Below are 23,377 nucleotides of genomic sequence, written 5' to 3' on the forward strand. Positions count from 1 at the left end.
TGATAACTTTTGTTTATTTTTTATCATCACACCTTCCTCTTATCTGCTCTCTTAACTTAATGTTCTCTCCTTTTACTTGGAAGGAGCCTCTGTGAAGAGGATCCAGCTTTAAATAAAACCAGCCGATGGCCACCGTCACCAAGGAGTGGTAATTTCTACACGTGGTTGCCTTTCATAGATGTGTTCCCAACGAGACAGTCATTATACTTTAGAGTCTCTCAGCTTTCAGAAAACTGAGAAACAGAACACATCAGCCGTATACTTCTTGATATTTAATAACTTTAGATGATGACTTTTCTTCTTGTGAAAAATTTCATTCCTTCCTGGTGTAGTGATGCATACGTTGCACTGTGTAAGAACAGTCTGCTTTTGAGGATTCCGCTGCCCGGTACAGAGTGAATATATCCAGTTCTGTCCCTTTCAAAGTCACCCACTCAGAGCTGCTAATTTTAGCCGTCTCTGTGAGTGTCCTGAGACGTTTCTTTCCAAGCTGTCCGTTTCCAGGTGTGGCACACACTTTTCCAGAGAAACAAAGTAGTTACAGAAGAACACGTCTGGATTTTTTTTTTAATCTTCTGTCTTGGACTTGGACAAAATTCAATAAAAGAAATGCCCCCGTGACAAATTCTACTTTGGTATGTAACATGAACAATTCTTGACAGTTTGACGGATTTGGGGGGGGGGTTCTTCTAAGGTGTGCTTCCTCTCTTCTTACTACTATGGTCAAAATAGGAAGAGAGAAAATGTGTGTGCGTGTGTGTGTGTGTGTGTGTGTGAGAGAGAGAGAGAGAGAGAGAGAGAGAGATTGAGAGAGAGAGAGGAAGGGAGGGAGGGGTGTGGGGGGAGGACCATGACAGGGGGAGGGAGGAGGGCGGATCCTGCCTTGCGGTGGTTTCTGCGTTTTTCAGAGAACTTCAGAGAACGACTGTAACGCCAGTTCTAAACGAACAACATCATGCCTCTTCTTTCTCCTCCCCTCCACCCCCTTGCACCCCCTACACCGGTTTCCTACGTGTGCTTCAGATGCCTTGTATTCTTGGTATGAGAACTGCCCATGTTACTCTGGCCTCACAGACCTTATCAGACAGCAAGATTCTGCTTTTCTAAGAGGCAAGGCACTAAACCTGAGGTCCTGCACAGCCCTGAGAGCAGTGCTCAGTGTCCCAAGCCTCAGGGACAGAGCCTCGGGGACAGCTCCTCTGCGTTTCGTTTCGTCAGCTCACTGGAGCTGCATTTCACCAGCCCCCTCTGCCAGGGCCTCCCCGGCGGCGTCAACAAGTGTCACACCTCCTGCAGAAACAGCCCTCAAGTTTCATCACAGGGATGCTAAAAAATATTCTCCAGCTTCAGCAATGACCTAGTTCATTCAAGGGCAGAGGAAAAAAATGTCTTCTTCCAGAAGTTCCCCGGGGAACGGAATTTTCCCTCTTAGGAAGATAGGAGCTTTTCTGGAAACAGACCCAACTGTGCTTTGACCCGAACGTGGAAAAGACCCCGAACCTGGTAACTTCTCTGAATCCCCTGTCCCAGGAGCAGGGACACCCAGTGAATACCTCCCACACAGCCCGGGGAGCCCACAGCCGAGCCAGTCCTCTTATCACGTCTCTTGGATAAAAGGTATTGAAAAGTAAGTATCTAGCCTTTGGTTTTTACATAAGGAATGGCTGCGCTTTAAATATATAGTTGTTTGCATTATCTGCAGTAAGGAACAAAGCCGATGGTTTCCTTAGGACCTAGAACAGGAGGGAACAAGGAGGAGCTGTCTGGCATATTTGGCTATCTAGGGTTTTAAAGTGGTCAAATTATCATTTGTAGTTTAGGTCCATTGAAACCCTTTTTTGGAAATATTTTTCTTGTCTGTTTATTTTGACCTGGCAGCAATTAAAATAGACTCTCTCACATCAGGGCTCTCTCAACACGTATAGAAAACAAACATATAGGATGACTCAAAGGAGTGATCCGCAAAGGCTTTGCAAAGTAACCTGAAAAACTGAAGTAATTACCCAGGTAACTCAGGCCCCAGATCCTTTTGCTTGGAATATTTGAGGATTTTAGTCAAAAGTTATTGCTTGAATTATATGAATGATTGAAAATCCCTACTCTCTGGGTAGGCTCAGAATGACACCCAGAATGCAAGTTGCTGAAAAGCTATCAAGCATTTCAAGATGGCTGACGCAGACACTCATTGAGTCATTAGATAGATTTGCTTTCCTCTCTCCCCCGACTTTTTTTTAAAATTGAAGAATACTTAGCATGACATCTACTATCCTGATGAATTTTAAAGTGTACAATACAGTATTGTTAACTATAGGCATGACCTTGTACTCTAGTTGTTAAACGGAATCTTTAAAAATCTAAGGCAAAAAGTCAATCAACAAATCCACCAATAAAATGGCACCACTGTCACATTGCATTTTGATGAACACATCTCAACTTGAAAACCACTGATTGAGGGTGTCAGTTACAGACATCTGGCAAGCATTTAAAAATAGATAAAAGCAAGAACATCATTTAGAGCTGCTTCTGCTCTAATATTTCCCTTTGCCAACCTTTTCCTGAAGCAAAGGTATCCTTCATTTTGGAAGCTTAAGTAACCAGGAATGGAAAGAGAAGATTTTTTTTACTAAGGGTAAATTGCTGTGAGGCTTTGGTACCAAAATCCAGCATGCTGGGAGTGACCTCAATCAACAAACTGACAAATCCTGTATTATCAGGCACTGATGGTCAATAAGCATGTTCAGATCTGGGAAATCAGGATTTAAAACAAGTCTAGTGCCAAAGTTATTTTGAAGTTTTACAAAAACAGTCACAGTTTGGGGCATACTTTTGGGTCGGGTGGAATTCCTGTTTTTGTCAACTGCAAAAATTATCCTCCCCCGGCCCCCATCTAATTCATTTTTAAGCACCCCATGCACACCTACATGTAGATATGAGCCTATGCAAGCAGGAAACAGTGGGTGTTGTCACCTGGGTGGATGCACGGGGGAAGCAGGGGTGCTGAGTAAAGTCCAGGCTCTAGAGTCAGATTTCCAATCAAATCCTGACTCTAGCCCAGTTTCCCAGCTTGTCTAAACTTCTCATCTATAAAATGATGATAGCAACATCCAATCTGACAGGAGTGATGGGGACATGAGTAAATGTACCTAAGGTATGTGTTACATCCTAGCTTCTCCCCAAAGGCCAGTTCTTCTTGGTTAATTTTTAAAAAAAACCCTCTCTCTCTCTCTCTTTTTTGGCTAAAACTTCCAAATGCTTTCATAATGCAAACTATTAAAGCAGTAGGAGCAACACATTTTTGATGCCATGATCAAACAAAAATAACATAGGAAATTAGATTTTTCGAGGAATCTTCTGACCTTAAAAACAGTGTGTTTGAGACCAAAACAAAAGGGACTATATTTAAGAACACATCTATGATAAATAAGAAAAGCTATTTTTTGTTTGGAAATGGTTGATGGGGCATATATTATCTAAAAGGAGAGGCAGTGATTTCTCAATATCATCTGGCCTGATACTTCTTAGTATATATCAGTACTGTATTTATATGAGTTCTCATAATTCATAGGAATGGAGGGTCAAGTTAAATCCATGCATACAAGGTGATATCTCTGTGATGATTATGAAAATTAAGGCACAAATCCAGTCTTTTGTCAAAGGTTCTAGCTGTGCCTTTCACTGATCCCTTTTTGCTTGGATAGAGGCAGAATGGAGTGAGGGCACGTGAGACTGAAGTGGGCTGGCCATAGTGGCTGAGTGGAGACAGTGACTGGGTGGACATTTCAGGAGCCATGAAATTTCGAGGTCAGTCATGGAAGTGCATAACGAACAGGATGCTTCCTGGTTCTGGAGTGAGGGCGAGTCAGGCACAGAGGGATGGAGCAGACAAGGGTCACAAGCAGGCCTCATGGAACTGCTCCAAAGAAAGCTATCCACATCTTTATCACTGCACTGTCTTTACTGAGCTATGCCACAGCTTCTGCCCTGGCACACCAGAGTAGCCTGATAAATTCTTTGTTTGAGCTACTGACAGATCCCCAAGGAATCCTGTTATTCTGGGTTTAATTCTACCAAAAAAAGAAATCTAGAAATTCAGAAATGTAAAGAAACTTGGGAGAAGGTAAGCATATCATCTTAGGGTTGGCAAAAAGGAAAGAATAAATGCCCAACCTCCAGAAGAGAAAAGGACCCACAACTCACCTTGATCTTCACTTCGGTCCTGCTCTTGGATAACCAGGCTCATTTGCTCCTCAGTTGGTAGTTCAAGATTTTCTTCTACTCCACTGGTTCTCAAACTATAAAGTGCAACAGCATCCAGAGAGCTTGTTAAAATGCAGGTTACTGGGGCCCTCCTCCAGAGTTTCTGGTTCTGAAGATCCCAAGAATTTGCAGTGCTCGCCAGTCCCCAGGTGATGCTAATGGCGCGGTCCAGGGACCACACCTGAGAACCATTGCTTTAGCCGGTTCTTTGGCCTGTAATTCCTGAGGAAAACCAATTCTTTTCAGTCACTAACCTTGCTTCTTTCTCGGGAGATGTGGAAGGCCCAGCCACAGTATGCTAGAGCTGGGGTGACTATAAAAGATAAGCCCAGGAGTTGGCTTGCAGGCAAACATCTCACAGTGAGTGTGTTTGTGGGGGATACTGACTGTGGGCCCGGCCCATGGAGATGAGCGGTCCACCATTTGGGAGACAGCTGTTTTGTTTTGTTTTGTTTTTCCCCCGAGCTGAGGCTGTCAGGGCAGGCTTCAAGGACAAGCTAGCACTTGAGCTGGGGTTTGAAAACTGGTGGGACTGATCGTAAGAACCAGATGGAAGGTGGTCTTTCTGTGGAAACAACAACAAAAAGCGAAACAAAACACAAAGGCCAGAAAGAGGAGGCAAATCCAAAGGGAGCTCAGAAATTCATGTGGTTATATTAGGCGTCCCCAGAGCTTTCTTGGAGAAGCATTCCTTGATTCATCTGTCTAATCTTAAAGGCTTCCCTTCTGCCGGTAGCTTGGCAAAGGGAGGTCGCACGAGATGTGGAATGGAGAGCCCGTGGTAGGAATTTCAGGCGCCATGGGCCAGGGAGGAGAAGGTACGGATGCTTCAGTATGCTTTCGAGAAGCAACAATCAAAAATCAACTCAGACTAGCTTAAACAGCAGCAACTGCGGGAGTGTACTGCTCACACAACAGAAAAGTTCAGGGGTTCGGTCAGGACCTCGGTTCTGGTTCTCTGCATTTCGGGAGATTCTGCTCTTCTCTGTGCTTTGCTTTCAACCTCCAGCTGGCTTTCCACGGTCTCAAATGGTACCCTCCTCCCTGGGGCTCCGCATGCGTTCTTTTTCCTGTTTACAAACCTGAGCTTTGCGCTGATTGGATGACTCTTGAACCACTTTCTGGAGAGAGCCGCGTGCTGATTGGCTTAGAACTAGGTTCACAAGCCAATCACTGAGCAAGAGTACGTGACCAATTTGGACCAATCAGGGCCCACGAAGTGGGAAGGGTGAGGTCCCGCATGTTGGTTCCCAGGCTTGAGTGATGGGAGAGGCCTAGGGGAAGGCAGTGAGGACAAGGCAATGGCCAGGAGGTTTGGGATATATTCTAAAGTCAAAGCATCTCTTCCCTTAGTCACGAGGATACCTCATAGCTTAGGATGGGCCTGCTTTAAACTCAGCCCAAACCAATGAAAAGGATCTCCCGTAGGAGAGTCCCGTGTTTGAATGCAGTGCACTCACGGATGCAGTACTACTCCCGTGCTTTCCTAAGGGGCGGTGGTGCTCCTTACCTCTAAAGCACCCTTTACCAAAAACAATTCGATAATGAACGATAAAAATAATTTTTCAGGAAACAAGACAAATGGAGGCAAAACCACAAAGCCTTCTCCTGAGACCGTCTGACTGGCTGGGGGAAGGGCGGTGGATGAAGGTGGCCCAGGTGACGCTGGCCCTCCCCACAGCTCCCCTTCCTCGACCCAGGCAGGAAGGGGACAGAAGGGAAGATAACTTTTCCTGGGTGCTCCCTTTTCTGCAGAGGCCTGAAATTGCACACCTCTTGGTCCACTTTAAAACAGACATTCTCTCTAAAGAGGGACACAGGTTGCCTAGAGAAAGCAGAGGACAAGAGGAGAGGGGACCAGAGAGAGGGTGTTTTCATGACACAGTGAGGACTCTGATGACCCATGCCTGGATGGGACACCGCCTTCAGCCCACCATCTTCAGCCTCGAACCAAAGTGATGTTAACCAGTTAATCCACAGCAGCTGGTCTCATTAGCAGCACTGTCATGCTCTGTATGTTGCCAGCATCGTGATCTCTCCTTTCCATTACCCTGAGAGAGGACAAGGATAGCCCCAGCAGAGAAATATGTCCTCTGAACAGAGTGAGTTGAAAATCAGAATCAAGAATCAGGGGCTCTGCCACAAACAAGTGGTGTGACCTTGGAAAAGTCACTTGAGCTGCCTGTCCCAGGGGAATTCTTCAGTTGTAAAATCAAGGAGATACTAAACTCTCTCATAGGTTTCACTGAACCTTGAGCTCTCTGTTTTAGCCCTCCCTTAAAGAAGTGGAAACTCTCATAGATTTTAAGTAGCAGAGGAGAGGAGCACTAGTGGAAAGGCTCTATTCTACCTTAAAAAAAGTTCAAGCAACTTCCGCATGCAGAGCAAGAGGCAGCTGGGGCTCCGTGGTCTGCACAGATATGTGCCAGGCATGCCGTAGGCACATGGAGTTGTTCAATATTAATATTTAAAAGTTAAATTGTGTTTTTTAGGTAACGTATAAATTTAAATTATCCAAAAGGATCTGTAGAGACAATTACTGTCCTTAACAGGTTCCCCACCCCTCTTTCCTTGGATACTTGGACCTCCCGGCAGCAACCACGTTACTGGTTTCTTGTCTGTTTTTAGAATCCTTATATGTATAAATATGCATATTAGCATATTCTTCTTGTTTTGCCTCTACAAGTGATAGCATACTCTACACTCACTTCTATATTTTATTTTACTGAACAATATACCTTGGAGATCATTTCATAACAATGCATACAGAACTGCCTTACTCATTTTTAATGCCCATTGCCGTCAGTAGAAAATCCCGTTCAACAGATAAACTGTAACCATATTCCTACTGATGAACATTTTGGTTGCTTGCAATTTTTTGCAAGTCTGCAATGAATGTAGTATGTGCTTATGAAATGTTTGTCTCCTTCTTGCCTCTATTTTAAAAATTAACTTTATTGAGGCATATACCATATAATTCATCTTTTTTTTTCTCACCCACCCCACACCCCTATGATTCACCTTTTCTAAGTGTTTACTTCAATGATGTTTTTAGTAAATTTACCTAGTGGTACAACCATCACCATCAATCAGTTTTGGAACATTTTCATCACCCTAAAAAGAAACCTTGTGCACATTTATTATTATTTTTTTAAAGTAGGCTCCACATCCAGCATGGAGCCCAACATGGGACTCAGACTCAAGACTGTGAGATCAAGACCTGAGCCGAGATCAGGTGTTGGATGCTTAACCAACTAAGCCACCCAGGTGCCTTCATGCATATTTATTATTAATCAGTGTTTTTCCCTCAGCCTCCATCTCCAGCAATCACGAAATTTTTGGTCTTTATGGCTTCTTTTTGATATCTCATATAAGTGGAACCTTACAATATGTGGTCTCTTGTGTTTGGTTTCTTTCATTGGAATGCTTTTGAGGTTCATCTGTTTGTACCCAGTATCCAAGTTTGCTTCTTTTTGTTGCTCCACAGTCTCCTATGGTTGGCTTTACCCCATTTATCTATCTATTCACTAGTTGAACATTTAGGTTGTTTCCAATGGACATTTAGGTTATTTCCAATTTGGGGTTATTATGAATAATCCTGTTAGGAACATTTGTGTGCAAGTCTTTGGGTGGGTATATGTTTTCATTTCTCTTGGGTAGACACCCAGGAATGGAATTTCTGAGTCTTTTGTTCAATTCCTGTTTAACGTTTTCAGGAAATGCCAAACCGTCTTCCAAAGTGTCTGTCCTGTTTTACATTCCCACCAGCCGTGCTTGAGGATTTTCTCCACATCCTTGCCCACATTGGGCTGCCCATCGTGTTATATAACCATTCCAGTGATTGTGAAACGCTATCTCATTCATTACGGTTTTTAATTCGAATTTCCCTAATGACTAATGATATTGAGCATCTTTTCCAGGGCTGCTTTTCTTGCCTCTACTTCCCACACACAACCCTAAAATCATACCCAAGAAAGACAGCAATGCTTGAACTACAACAAACCTGAACTCCTATCCCCACTCTGTCACTCACAGGCAGTGAGGAATTAAGTTTGTTACATCGACGCTTTTAAAGTTACCTTAAGCTTTAAAGTCATTATCTGTGAAGTGGGCAAAAACACCTGCCTTGATAATTTTGCTGTGAGCATTAAATGTGATCATGTCCCTGAAGCATCCAGCCTGGCTGCTGACCCATACAAGGGACCCAAGACATGTTCATTGTGTCTCTCCCCGCCTGTTCGCCTCCTCCCCACCAACCTCCCCAGATTCTCAGAACCCATCTTTGGGGAGGGTACTCTTCCCTAACTAACATGGGATAGTAGGCATAGTTACTCAGCGCGTGCAGGAACCCAGTGGCCATTGGATTAGGCTGGGTAATCAGAACTAATCCCTGCTGTCCCCAGTGAGAAAGCACTGTGACAGCTGGCTTTCCTGCCAGCTCCCGAGGACCTGGTTCCCCGTTATCTGCACGTGGACTGAGATTGCTTCCCTGACCCTGTCAACTGACGGCAGCTTTCCTGCTGACAGCAGCCACGCCACCAGCTATCTGAACGGGGCAGACTGGCCAGAAGAAAACTTGGCGACAGTTGAGGGCTCTAAATATTCAAAGAATTCTCCTGTAACTTCTGGTCTGTTCTCTAATTGAAGAGGAAGATATTTGAGTAATTTTACTGATCTTAACCCCAAAGCTCCTGAGAGCAATTAACACAGAGTTCTTACTCTGCCATTTAGAAGAGCTTTATACGTACTCAAGTCATTTTCCTAACAATGAGGTTGATACTGCGATTATCTTAGTTTTATGGGTGAAGAATGTCAGCAGAGCAAAGGTGAGCTGGGAAGGGGCAGAGCTAAGATTTGAACTCAGGAATCTGGCCTTTCGTCACCACATCCTTTTACTGCTCTGTAAAGGGCCCAGTCCATTTGGGAGTATCTATCAAAAGGGAATCTGGGAGGGCTCTCTGATTCAGCAGCTTAATTTCGTGGTATTTAATACTGAACCACTTATGTGCCTAAGGAAGCATGTAGCAGGATGGGTTTTGTTTTTGCTTTTATTTTAAAGATTTTATTTATTTATTTATTTGACAGAGAGAGAGAACGAGAGATCACAAGTAGGCAGAGATGCAGGCAGAGGGGGGTGTGGGAAGCAGGCTCCCTTCTGAGCAGAGAGCCCAATGCGGGTCTCGATCCCAGGACCCTGTGACCATGACCTGAACCGAAGGCAGAGGCTTTACCCACTGAGCCACCCAGGCGCCCCTAGGTTTTGGGTTTTTTGTTTTGTTTTGTTTTTTGAGGTTTTTTTGAGACACATTTTGTAAGTGTGAAAATCTCCAGCCTGGTTTTATGTCCTCAATACAAGAACACACAGATTAAGCCTGGTGTTGCCGTGCTAGGCAATACTGATGTCTTTGAGTAGTGTTTCCAACATGGTGCGGCCCTTTATGGATTGGATTGACATTGGAAGACTGTCTATACTTACTACTAAGTAAGATAAACCAACTGTCTGGGAAATTAACACAATTTAATGCCATGCATGCAACAAAATTATATATGTATGTTTAGATGACTATACACATGCATGGGTAGAAATTGTATAGATATGTTTGTGGATACATATATAAATATAATAGAATATAAATGTAAATATAGACACACACACACACACGTATATATATATATATACTGAGATGATGATATACATACATGGATAGAAAAGTGCCTGAAAGTCTAGGAGACCCCTCCTTTTGAGAAGGTACTGAGATGGAGGGAGGCTTTGCCTTTATATGTATTTTTACAAATACAAATGTATGCATTTATAATCTGTACAATTAAAAGTAAACCAATTTTTTTTTTAAATGAAGTGGGTTTGGGGTACCTGAGTGGCTCAGTTGGTTAAGCATCTGCCTTTGGCTTAGGTCATGATCCCAGGGTCTTGAGATCGAGCCCAACATTGGGATCCCTGCTCAGTCGGGAGCCTGCTTCTCTCTCTCTCCCTCTACTGCTCCCCCTGCCTGTGCTCTCCTCCTCTCTGTCTAATAAATAAATAAGTAAAATCTTAAAAAGGAAGAAAAAGGAAGCAGCTCATTCTGGACTCCACAGTTTAAAAAAAAAATCAAACAAAACCCCCCCCACACACAAATAAAATCATGCAAATCTTGCGTTCCTTCCAGTTAGCATGTTACCTCTCCATAGTGTCTCCATGGCCCCCTCTGGTCATATCAGTAATTCAATATTGGTTGTCCACATATAGCTGAGAATGATAAATCTGTCTTCAGGGGTTCTAATCTTCAGAGAAGCCACGAAACATGAACCACAGCCTGACTTAACTGTCCTCTCTCCTTTACAGTCAGTACCGCGCTGGTGACTGAACCGTCTCTATGAGTCAAAGAGCCTGTTTGTCAGTGTTGTAACCTGTGGGACCTCACTGTCAGGAAGCAGTCACCTGGGGAGGAGTCAGAGATGACACATAAGGTTCCCAGTGTCGCCCCAGCTCTTCTTGGCAGTTTGACTTGTCCTTTCATCCCTTTCCATCCATAGCAGTGGACCCTGGGCATGGGAATGGGAGGAGCCGTGTCTTGAGATTATTATTACAGGTGAATGTTCCACGAGGAGAGATTTTTAGACATTTAATTGGTATATCACTTAAAAAAATAATTGTGGTAACCCACAGCAGGAAAGGAAATTGATGAAACCAAGTGACGTCTTTCCCTAAAGCCTACTGATGATCACCTCAGAAACCGATTATGTAGCAGATTCTCCCTGGGCCATTTCTATAAGGATTATTCTAATCCTTAGAATATTAGCATTATCTCCTTTTACAGATGAAGAACTTTGACCAGGTAAGTGGCAGAGCTAGATGTAGATTTGTCCCTGACCCGGCTTGGGTGAGTCCTCAGTCCTATGATGCTTACTGATGAGGAGAGTTTTCTGGACTCTGGGGCCCTTCCTCTGCTACCGTCCTGGTTGTCTGAGTAAGTGTCCTAGGAATGTGGAGAGCCAGGGGAGTCACACACTTCTGCCCCGACAGCTGCTCCGAAGAAGGGTTGTAGAATGGTGTAAAAAGGACTGAATACTGACCTGTGCTACACCACGGAAGAACCTTGGAAATGTACGAAGAGAAAGGAGCCTGTCACAAAGGACCATGTAGCGTGTGGTTCGATTTACCCGAAATGTCCAGAATAGGCAAATCCACAGAGACAGAAAGGAGATTAGTGGTTGCTTGGGGCTGTGTGTTTGGGTGGAGGGACAGGAGGATCAGGACTCGAAAACTAAAGAGTGGGGGATTCTTTCTGGGAAACGAGAATGTTCCAAAATTGATTGTGGTGATGGTCGCACAACTCTAAATATATTGAAAGGGACTGAATTGCATACTGCAAATGACTGAATTATATGGTATGTGAATTACATCTCATTAAAGCTGATTAAAAAAAAAAGTGTCGTAGAGCTCTCAGCCTCGCTGCCAGTTGTATGGGCTAGGTTTTTTTTTTTTTTTGCTTTTTTCAGTAATCATCTGAGCACTTACATTTGTGCCTAGTGCTGTACTAAAAGCTCTACAGGCAATAACTCATTTGATCTTTATAACAACCTATGATGTATAGACCATTTTACAGATGAGGAAGCTGAGGCATGGAGGGGCTCTGACATGCTTATTGACAAGGCTAGTAAGGAGTGCAGCCGGAATGTGAACCCAGGGCTCTGGAGCTCTTAACCCCCTGTGCGATGTTGCCTCTCAAATATGATAAATGGTTGTATTGGAACCAAAACTTCTGACTCTTACTCTACTGCTTTTCTTGGGTAGGAAAACCTACCCATGTGCTATGTCCAATCAATATACTAACTGGGGATATAAGATATGTAAATTGCATGCTTATCATCTTTGGGAAATTTACCAGACCAACAATAAATATCCCAAATATCCTTATTTGGAGGACAGTTCTAAATCTGACTCTCTACGCCTCTTTTTCTTGCCTTTCTTCCTTCCTTCCTCCTTCCCCTCTTTCCTTTCCTTTCCTTTCTTTTTTTTTTTTTTTTTAAGATTTTATTTATTTATTTGACACAGAGAGAGAGAGATCACAAGTAGGCAGAGAATCAGGCAGAGAGAGAGAGGGGGAAGCAGGCTCCCTGCTGAGCAGAGAGCCCGATGCGGGGCCCAATCCCAGGACCCTGAGATCATGACCTGAGCCTAAGGCAGAGGCTTGACCCACTGAGCCACTTTTCTTTTCTTCTTTTTCCTTTCCTTTTCTTCTTTCTCTCTCTTTCTGAAGCTATACTTTTATGTGTTTGCCAACCCTTGTTCTGTATTTTATACTGAGTTAAACCAGTAGAGGAGGTCATGAATACAACTTGCACTTTCAGTTGTAAAATACCATAAAAAATTTGAAATTGGTCTTGGGTTCCATTCTTACAGCCTTATGCTTACATTTAGCCCTAACATTGTTTGTTCAATAATACTGAGAAATATTAACTTTTATCTCAAGTCAAACCCACAGCTCTAGCTTCCATCACCTGCTCAAACCTCTGAAACGGATAAGCAGACACACGGGCATTAAGCAAAAAGCTGCTGCTTTCTGTGCAGGTTTGTGGGGGTGGGGTGGAGGGGCAGCATTTCCTCGGCAGTGAAAGGACAGCATGTTTCCATTCATTTTGTGGGTTCTCTGTGCACTGCGGGACCCGTGCTCATTCTGGCTTAGCCATCTAGTCATACAGTAAATCAGCCACACTCACCACGTCTTCTCTAAATAGTGTTATCCTTGTGCAAGGTGGCTGCCATGATGGTTGTCCTTTGGAGTTATTCGGTTTTGAGACTTCTTTCAACCTAGGTGAGAGAGTTTTTCCATTAGGCATTTCTGTGATTGCTGAGTAAGTAGTAAGACATGTCAAATCTGGCCTTTTTATACAGATCGGAACCATCAACCATCAAATGTACTTATCACATAATCTGGAGTGCAGGTGTCTCTTTGCCATCTTGCAGATGGAGTTTCTTTCTGTTCTGTTCAACTAGATTACCATCTTTTTTTTTTTTTTTTTTGAGATTTTATTTATTTATTTGTCAGAGAAATAGAGAGAGCACAGGCAGGCAGAGTGGCAGACAGAGGCAGAGGGAGAAGCAGGGTCACTGCGGAGCAAGGAGCCCGATGTGGGACTTGATCCCAGGATGCTGGGATCATGACCTGAGCCCAAGGCAGCTGCTTAACCAGCTGAACCACCCAGGCACCCCACCAAATTACCATCTAGATCAAGAGGGGCTTATGATGCTTTTAAATATAACCCCTGTTAACCATAATCCCCTTGGGTCCAGTCTCTGCACAGCTGAATTAAAATGCTCTATAACCAAAACCCACTGGAAATGCAATTCAAGTCTTTATTAAAGAATGTCGAGAGGGTTCAATTAACAACCGCAGAACAACAAAACTCCTTCCAGTCCTCCCTTCTACCTCTCTGGCTCGGTCTCCCACACTCCTCCCACTACATCCCTGCAGCTCCTCAGGCTTCTCTCCCTGCCCTCGTGCTCTGTTCCAAACCCAAGCAGTTGTCTTCCGTTTTGATGCTAACATACTGCTTCTTCAGCTTTCTGGCTTTTTCTCCCCATTAGCTGAACCTTAGGTCAAAGCACAAGGTTGCTTCCTGTACAGGAAGAAAGGAAAGGAAGGAGAAAGGAAAGGGGGTGTATTCTCCTAAATTGTGTTTACCCTGCTATTCAGAGAGCTTGGGTGTTTCGGTTTGGGAATTTTTTTGTTTGTTTCCAAGGAATAACCTTATTTCTAAACAAAATACCTAGAGATTAAGGAAATGCTGTGGGAACTTCAGAAGCTGCAGGACAGGCCTAAAGGGGAAGAAAGAGCTAGGGGTCATTCATGAGCTGAATGTTCCCGGGGCTGTGTCAACCAGGCAGGGCCGGCCTTGGGATCCCACAATGTGGGCCTTACACACTGATCCCCGCCCCCCGAAGGGCCCCAGTGCCCAGTTTTTGCCATCACAAATAGCTTAATCATTTTTGAACAGGGACCCCCTCTTTTTCATCTTGAACCAGGCCCTGCAACTTAGAACCAATTCCTAAACAGTTAAGAAACTGGTCCACTCATACGGAGAGAGGTCCCCCTCCTAGAATACAGTTGTAACCAGGAAGATCCAGCCTTCTCCACCCAGAGCTCCACTTGCTCCTGCTGTAGGACCTTCAGCACCCCTGGAATCACCATTTGCAGGTCTAAGTGCCCCTCTCCCGTCCACGCCAAACGGATCCTACTGTGAAGGGGGCTGGCCTTCTCCTTAGCTTGGTGGCACATGACACTTGCTCACCAAGGTAAGGAGAAATGGGAGCCTCACATGTGGACAGTGTGAAATGTTATTTACAAGCGTGGGGCTCTCCAGAGGATGGTTTGGGCAGAGCGGTGCTAGCACTGTACCCAGAGGATATTGTGGAAAGGGTCCTCTGGGTTCGGACAGACCTGCCTTCTTAGGGGGTGTAAGTTGCGCACTGTGCAACTCTGGGGGTGCCCTGCACACTGACAGTGTCAGCCGGCACCTCTGCGAAGGGCACTCGAGGGCAGCAGCCGCTTGAGCTGTGTGATCTTGAGCAAGTTGTCACATCTCTCTGGGCCTCCGCTTCCTCCTCGGTAAGGGGCAGGAGGTGCTAATCACCATTCAGGGAAATTAAAAAGACATGAAATGAACTAACACACATGGTGACTAATCAGGTGTTAAATGCCTTCTTGTATCCGGGAGCCCAGACTTGCCCAAAAATGCTAGGCAAAGGAGCAGTACTTTCCCCGTTTCAAAGTAACCCCTCCTTGAGATTCATCTGCATGCCATCAGCTCCTCTATTTTGGAGGCAAGTGTGGCTGTGTCCTTTTTGAGTCCAGTGAAAAGACTTTGAGGACAGGAAGAAAAGAGAAAGGAGACATGGCAGTGGCTGCAGGCTTAGGTGATTCTCAGTCTGGGTGCGGGCTGCCTGACCCTCCTCGAGGACCCGTGGTTCTCCACTGGGGCTGCCCTCCCCAGGGAAACCTACGATGTTTGCAGATATTTTCAATGGTCACGACTTGGGGGAGGGGTGCTGGTGGCATCTGCTGGGTGGAAGCCAGGGGTGCTGCTGAGCACTCGAGAGGGCCCACGACAGCCCCCTGCAGTGAAGCATCTGGTCCTGAGAAAACCAGCCCATCTGCCCGAGTGCCAAGGTCCAGCCTTTTCCAAGCCAGGGAGTGGTGCTAGCTCCTTCCCTCCCAAAGAGCCACCGAGAAAGTTGGAGGTGTCCCGGAACCACTGGTGTGATGTCAGGGATTTTTGTTTTTCAGATTCACGTGGCATGAAAGGATGACAGACTCGGGAGAGCCCCAGAGGCGCACACTTTGTTTTCTATCTACATTGCTTTCCCAGAAAGTTCCTGAGAAGTCAGATGCCGTGCTTCGCTGCATTATATCTGGTAACCGTCAGCGGCTAATTACCCTCTGAAATCTCCCTGTGGACTAGGGTTTTAGGTTCACAAAGAGGGCATTATTAAAACATCATTTGTGGGAAGGATCTGGGATGTTTGGCCTGAGTGGCGGGCAGAACAACTAAACCTTCTATGATGATTTTTCTTTTCTTTTCTTTTTTTTTCTGGAGGATTTCTTCGAGTAACTTCCTGGACACGTTTTAGTGTTCTTTTTCACTTCACATTGTGGTTCTTGGTGAGACGACTCCCATACTGGTTATTTTTTCAAATAATACACTCTTCATTTCCTGTGTGCATAGGAATGGCTTTGCTTCAGACAACTTACTGAATTCTTCCATCGCTCATTCCTTGATATCCCCAAGCTGGCTAGATGCATCTCCGGCTGCTTGCCATCTTCAGGTGGCCCAGTCAGCAGTGCAGAGGCCACAACCAAGGCAGAGGGTGCCCAGTGGAGGAAAAGCAGGGACCTGGAACTGGAACTCTCCCCGGACTGGAGAGTGCATAACCCAGACCCGAGCCCAAATAGGGACCCCCAGTGGTAAGAAGGATTTAGTATTAAAAGGAAATAGTAGAAGCAAAATAAAAGGGTAGCGAAGCACCTTGTACCTTGTGAGCTGTTCTCCTTCCTGGATTCTGTCCCTACTTTCTGAAACATAGAGGCACCAGTGGTCTTTCTTGAGGGTTCACAGAAAACTCTTCTCCCCTGAGATCCCTTTTTCTAGAGAAAAAAAGAGCCAGCTTTAGAAATGGCCAGGCTTCCTTAGCTAAAGTCATGATAAAATCTCATCTCTGGTCTGGGGGCTGGGGTACACAATTGTGTGCTCAGGCTCTTCGATGAGGGCAGAGCCAAGCCACCCCCACTTCTTGGTGTTTGTCCACAGCCTATCGTAGGAGGGACAGGCCCAAGTCCACCACTGGGCCTTCATACCCCGCGGCTCCTCAGGAAGGCCCACTGCTTGGACATGCCCCGAACGTGGCCAACAATCCCCACACACATTAGCCAGGTGCTTGTGAAACATTCTGGAGGTGGCTCTTAGTATGTGACCTGCAGGTGAGCGTAAGAAAACAAGGGTAGGAATTTGGGGTGAGGTTTCCAGCAAGCGGAGGGAGAGAAGAGAACCGCCCACAAGGTCTAAGATACCACTTCCCTGTGCCGGTCTCATTTATGGCTGATTATTCAGATCTATACTGCTCAGAAGGAAAATACCAGTCAGCCATGAAGAAACGAGGGGCATCAGCCAGTCCTGATCAGTCTGAATTAAAAAAAATAAGAAATGGGAGCGCAAGTGATTAGAATAGTTTCTCAGGCCCAGTTACATACGTACTTTATTTACCTTCTTCTTCTTCTTCGTCTTCTTTTTAAAAGATTTTATTTGTCAGAAAGAGAGAGAGAGCACAAGGATGGGGAGGGACAGGCAGAAGGAGAAGCTGGCTCCCCAGTGAGCAAGAACCTAATGCGGGTCTCGATTCCAGGACCCTGGGATCATGACCTGGGCCGAAGGCAGAAGTTTAACTGACTGAGCCACCCAGGTGCCCCTATATACCTTCTTAAAAAAAAAAAAAAAAAAAAAAAAAAAAAAAAAGAGTCAATTATACACAAAAAAGGAGCAATTAGATGCTTCCTAAGGAGGAACCTAATCAAACTGACTGAAAGGGGGGACGCAAGGCTGATAAAAACAGGCGAAAATGAATTATGATCAGCAGTGTCCTGATGGTTTTTCGAGGAAGCTCATTTTTGGAGGTTTAGTCATTTGCCTGGAAGGGACTCAGCCAAGACACCGGTAAAGAAGGATGTGTCCTTGCACGCAGATCTATCTGTTCCCGGTTCTGGGGACTGATGGGGCACCGACCTAAATGGGTGGGGGCAAGGAGTAACAAGCGCAGATGCCACCAAGCACATTTGTGGTGTTAGCACAGAGGTAGCCTAGCTGGGAGACCCCGAATCAGACGAGACACAGAGAGGGAGGCAGGGCTCTGAGCACACTCAGCTCCTGTCCACGGCACAGGTCCCAGAAGCACATGGAGGGGCACCTGGGTGGCTCAGTGGGTTAAGCCTCTGCCTTCAGCTCAGGTCATGATCTCAGGGTCCTGGGATCGAGCCCCGCATCGGGCTCTCTGCTCGGCAGGGAGCCTGCTTCCTTCTCTCTCTCTGCCTGCCTCTCTGCCTACTTGTGATCTCTGTCTGTCAAATAAATAAATAAAATAATTAAAAAAAAAAAAAAAAAAGAAGCAGCACATGGAGTTCTCTCAGTGGTCTCGGGGGTTGCTCACCAAATACGCTGAGATAAATCAGACTGAAACACAGGAAGGCTGGATCTAGAAAGTGTCTTGTTTCCCAATACTGGGCTTTCCTCCTACACATATGGCACATTTTGATACATTTTCAATGATACAGAGGCTCGGGGGGGTAGCTCCTTGAGACACACTGGAAACCTTCCTCTGCCTGTCACAAGGGCGAGGTGGGGGCTGGAATTCCTGGGGGTTTCACCAGATGAGTCCGTGAGCATCACAAGGGCCAGGCGAGCTGCTTCGGAGGGAGAAGGCATAGGGCAGTTCCCGTGATGACCTCACTCAGGTACGCACAGTCCCAGCCTGGGACACATACACCCCGGACTCCTTCACCCTCGGGAGGCCGCATTGGCTCCTCCCTTCCATTCTTCCCTCCACCGACCGACCGTGCCGTAACAGACGCTCCGCTCTGAGCACTGCTGAAGTATAATTTTCCAAAGGTCGAGGGACATCCATGCAAATACGAAACAAACATTTCAGTGGTTTTGTTCAGTTCTTTGAGTAAAGAGGGAACTGCACAGTGGGAAGTCCTGGTCAGAGGACATTTGAGGAATTAGGTATTTATAGGCAATTTAATAAAAAAAAGTTAGAAGATTGCTGACCTAGGTAAACCCCTGGGTAATGTCCTGTAGGTCAATAAGTCATGACTTACAGAGTAATTTTTTTCTGCCAGGCAAAGATGACTTAGATCTCCATTGGATAAAAATCGACCAGTTTACATGTAACTTTACTAAATCTGGGAATTTTCATCAGTCATTGCTTAGCGAATGATGCATTCGAGTCAAGGGAAGGGAGATTTTCCGGTTCCCCGGCTGACATACTTTATCATGCTCACCCATTCTCGTTAGTGGCTTTATGATCTTCTTTCCTAAAAATACTTAATGTAATAAGAATATTCTTATTTTCTTCATTATCAGGTCAGCCCAAGCCAGAGGTAACTTGGTATAAGAATGGCCGAGCCATCGAGGAGTGTGGCATCATTTCCAGCTACGAATTCTTCCAGAATCAGTATATTCACGTGTTACACCTCTATTGGTGAGTCAGCGTGCCTCTGTGGACCATTTGCAAAGGTCCCTGCATTCTGTCATTGTCATTCTGGGTGCTATCAGGTAAGGCCAAAAGATTGGCTCCTGTTGGCCCCCTTTTTTTTTTTTTTAACATATAATGTATTATTAGCCCCGGGGGTACAGGTCTCTGAATTGCCAGGTTTACACGCTTCACAGCACTCACCATAGCACACACCCTCCCCAATGTCCATAACCCACCCCCCTCTCCCGACCCCCCTCCCCCCGGCAACCCTCAGTTTGTTTTGTGAGATTAAGATTCTATTATGGTTTGTCTCCCTCCCGATCCCATCTTGTTTCATTTATTCTTCTCCTACCCACTTAAGCCCCCATGTTGCCTCTCCACTTCCTCATATCAGGCAGATCATAGGATAGTTGTCTTTCTCTGACTGACTTATTTCGCTCAGCTTAATACACTCTAGTTCCATCCACAACGTCGCAAATGGCAAGATTTCATTTCTTTTGATGGCTGCATAGTATTCCATTGTGTATATATACCACATCTTCTTTATCCATTCATCTGTTGATGGACATCTAGGTTCTTTCCATAGTTTGGCTATCATGGACATTGCTGCTTTAAACATTCGGGTGCACGTGCCCCTTCGGATCACTACATTTTTATCTTTAGGGTAAATACCCACTGTTTGCTTTTTATATCCTAATGTACAATGTTGTGAGCAGGTGTCAGCCGGCGCACCCAGCTGAGCTCTGCCTGGCAACTGTTCCCACACCTGTAAGTTGCTGCCGTTGATGGAATCAACAACTTTATCTAGAATTGTATTCAAGGTGCCCAGCCTTTTTCATTCATTAAATGAGCTTTTCATTTAATCTTGCTCTCTCCGGCAAGTCAAGAAATTCAACAGGGTTTGGGCGCTGTCATCCGACCTTTCTTGCGAAAGGGTAGGAAGGAGGCGTGGCTGGCGGCGACCCCACGGCACACTGGCACTTGTGATGGTGGAGGGCTGGAAAGCAAGGCCTTCTGGCTTTATTTTAGGAAGTGGTCTGGTTCAGTGCGGTGGTTTCTATTCTTTTTCGTTTCCCCAAGAACTATTTGTTCGGATGAAATCAGAAAGCTCCGCGTGGAAGTAGAGAAGATGAGAGAACAGCTTTGGTTGAAGCTGGGTGGAGAGTCTGTGCTCTTGGGCCCCAGTGCTTCTGAACGGGTCACGATGCTCCTTATGGGGACTCTGAGGAGCCCGAGGTCTGCAGAGCGTGGTATGAAAGTGGTAGGCACACGCATGTGCCGATAGCCTTGGATCTGAGAATAACAAAGGTTAAGACGCAGGTGTGAATTCTGGCTCTAGTATTTTCTGGCCAGTGGCTGTAGCCAGCCTTTGAAACTCTCCAAAATGGAATTTCTTTATCTGCAAAATAAAAGGACTGCTGAGAGAGTCAAAGCGAAGTTCTTGCTATGTAGTGGTTGTTCAGTAAACAACCACTTTCTTATCTTCTCACCCACACTTTTGTATCAAAGTATGATCAGAGATCATTTTATCGTGGTTGAAGCGCTTGACTCAGCTGGCTTACAGGATAGCTAACCTGATATTCAAGACATTCATTTATTCATCTTCTATTCAATCCTTTAAAAAAAAAAAGTATTTATTTATTTATATATGAGGGAGAGAGAAAGAGTGTGTGTGTGCAGGGAAAGGCGGAGAGAGAAGCAGAGTCTCAAGCAGACTCTGCTCTGAGCTTGGAGCCCATTGCCGAGCTTGATCTTACGACCCTGAGTTCGCAACTTGAGTCAAAACCCAGAGTCAGGCGTTGAACCGACTGAGTCACCCAGGTGCCCCCATCTAGTACTTAATTCTTTAAACAATCTTCATCAAACAACTATTACCTGGCAGGCATGTTACATAACGCTAGGGCTAGAAATGGACAACACAGATGTTGTCCCTGCCTTCATGAAACCTCAAGTCCGGTATAGAAGACCCAGGGTGAACAAATCACATGAACAAATCACATGCCGTTTCCCCCGTTGCTCCCCAGTATACTGGGATCCAGACCAGTTGCCCCTTGCTGCCCCCCCAACATGGAGCAGACTTTCCTGCCTCTTCAGTTCAAATTTGCCAAGACCTTCCCCTCCCTCCTCTTCATCCTGTTCAACTCAGAATCCATCTGTACGGTTCACAGTAATCGTAGTTACCACGGCTCTGTCCAGGCTCAGACATTCTCTTCTCTTTTGCACAGGCCCTCCCGCTGGTGCTTATTTATTGCTTCAGATTGACATAGTTCAGTAGACTCTGGGTTTTGGGGCAGGAACCTTCTCTGTTTCACACTAACACATCGCCCAGGGCTTAGTACAGTGCAACGTACATATTTAGTAAGAGGATGGGTGGGTGGATGCTTTAAACATACCATAAATAGACATGATGTTAATTTAGATCAGCGTTGGCAAACTTTTTCTATAAAGGGACAGATAGTAAATAGTTTAGGCTTCGAAAGCCAAATGGTCTCTGTCACAGCTACTCAACTCCACCATTGTTGTGTAAAAACAGCCATAGGCAATATATATATATATATATATATATATATATATATATGAAAGAACACAACCATGCTTAAAAAATATATATATATTGCCTATATACATATATATGTGTGTGTATATATATATTTTTAAAAAATATTAAAATCTTAAGATATATATAATATATATATATAAAATCTTAAAAATATATATATACACACACACATATATATGCCTATATAAATATGCCTATATAAATATGCCTATATAAAAAATATATACACACACATATATATATACCTATATATATAAATATATATATATAAATATATATAAAAATCTTAAAAATATATATATACACACACACACACATATATATAGGCCTATATATATGTGTGTGTGTGTGTATATATATATTTTTAAGATTTTTTTTATATATTTATACATATAGGCATATATATATGTGTGTGTGTATATTTTTTATATAGGCATATTTATATAGGCCTATATATATGTGTGTGTGTGTGTGTGTATATATTTTTAAGATTTTTAATATATATTTATATATATTTTAAGATTTTAAAAAATATATATACATACACATATATATGTATATAGGCAATATATATATATTTTTAAAGCATGGTTGTGTTCTTATGCCTATATATATGTGTGTGTGTGTATATATATATATTTTTTAAGCATGGTTGTGTTCTAATAAAACTCTATTTACAGAAACAGGGAGGGGACCAGATTTGGTCTGTGGACTACAGTTTGTCAGTCCCTGGTCTAGCTATAAGATCCTTGAGTAGCTACATACTGTATACTTCTTTGTATGTTTTCCATTCTTGCCTTTGTCCCTCTGAGCACTCAGTGCATATTTCTTGATTAATTTTAGTCTCACACTAAGCTAAAATATCATACTCACTTTTTTTAACCAGAAGAGAGACCCAATGGGTGAGTATCCTTTTCCTGACGGAATGCCATTTAAGAATTGAGGTTTGTTATTTCTGTTATTTGCTGTTGATACGGGACTGGAAATGTAGGCAAAACCAGTTTGTGGGTAAGGGAGCTCAGGGATGAAGGAATGGGAAGGCCGTGACGAAGCCCAGGGGCAGGTGGGCAGGTTAAAATGGGAAGAGAAATTTAGGAAGAGACCTTGAGCTGCAAACGGGGCATGGAGTCCTCATTCTCGTCCGGGAAGTGCAGCAGGGCACTGGTTTACGGTAACAGCTGAAGATGTGAGATGACAGAATGTACTCTTTCCAAACTCCTCTTCTGCCATTTTGAAAAGTAGCCCACTTCCTAGAAAAAGCGTTCAGTCATGGTGTGAGAAGTATTGGTGGGACAATATGATAATAGATGAGGTTGTACTTTTTCTGCTTAGTAGTCAGTGTGCTGGGTACTAATCATCTTTTGAAAGTTCCAACTTTTTATACCTGTAAAGTTCTGAACCATAGCTGCCCATGTGCATCTCCCAGGGAAATTTTAAAACCCCCTAATGCTTGGCCTTCAACCTTGACTAGTTCAATCCGGACCCCAGGTGATTCCAGTGTAATTGCCCAAGGTGAAAAATTCTTGTTTATTTATTTAATCTCTACACCCAATGTGGGGCTTGAAATCACAACCCCAAGATCAAGAGTTGCGTGTTCTTCCAACTGAACCGGCCAGGTTCCCCCGAGATGAAAAATTCTTTACATCCTAAAATACCTGCCAAGTCGTTTGACTTCTATGAGCGGTTAGGCAAATGAACGGTAGTTTGTGCCAATGCCTTCCAAAGATTAAACGCTGGTTGTTCATTATAATATTAGTCTCAGATTTTCTTGCCATCATCAAATCACCATAAACCACAAGATTTAGTCATCATTC

At 44.3% G+C, this 23,377-nt stretch overlaps 1 protein-coding gene across 2 annotated transcripts in view; it reads left to right on the forward strand.

Moving 5' to 3' along the window:
• The first annotated feature begins 486 nt into the window (after nt 1–486).
• The window catches only part of ALPK2 (alpha kinase 2), a 115,658-nt gene continuing 92,767 nt past the window's right edge, over nt 487–23,377 (forward strand). For both annotated transcript variants that reach the window (XM_059139483.1, XM_059139484.1), the window contains exons 1-4: nt 487–635; nt 1,024–1,627; nt 15,546–15,673; nt 18,892–19,009. In XM_059139483.1, coding sequence (XP_058995466.1) covers nt 15,565–15,673; nt 18,892–19,009 — 227 coding nt within the window. In that variant the 5' untranslated portion in view covers nt 487–635; nt 1,024–1,627; nt 15,546–15,564. The remainder of the gene's footprint in view (nt 636–1,023; nt 1,628–15,545; nt 15,674–18,891; nt 19,010–23,377) is intronic.

This window comes from Mustela lutreola, chromosome 11 (assembly GCF_030435805.1).
Source record: "Mustela lutreola isolate mMusLut2 chromosome 11, mMusLut2.pri, whole genome shotgun sequence".
NCBI lineage: Eukaryota > Metazoa > Chordata > Mammalia > Carnivora > Mustelidae > Mustela > Mustela lutreola.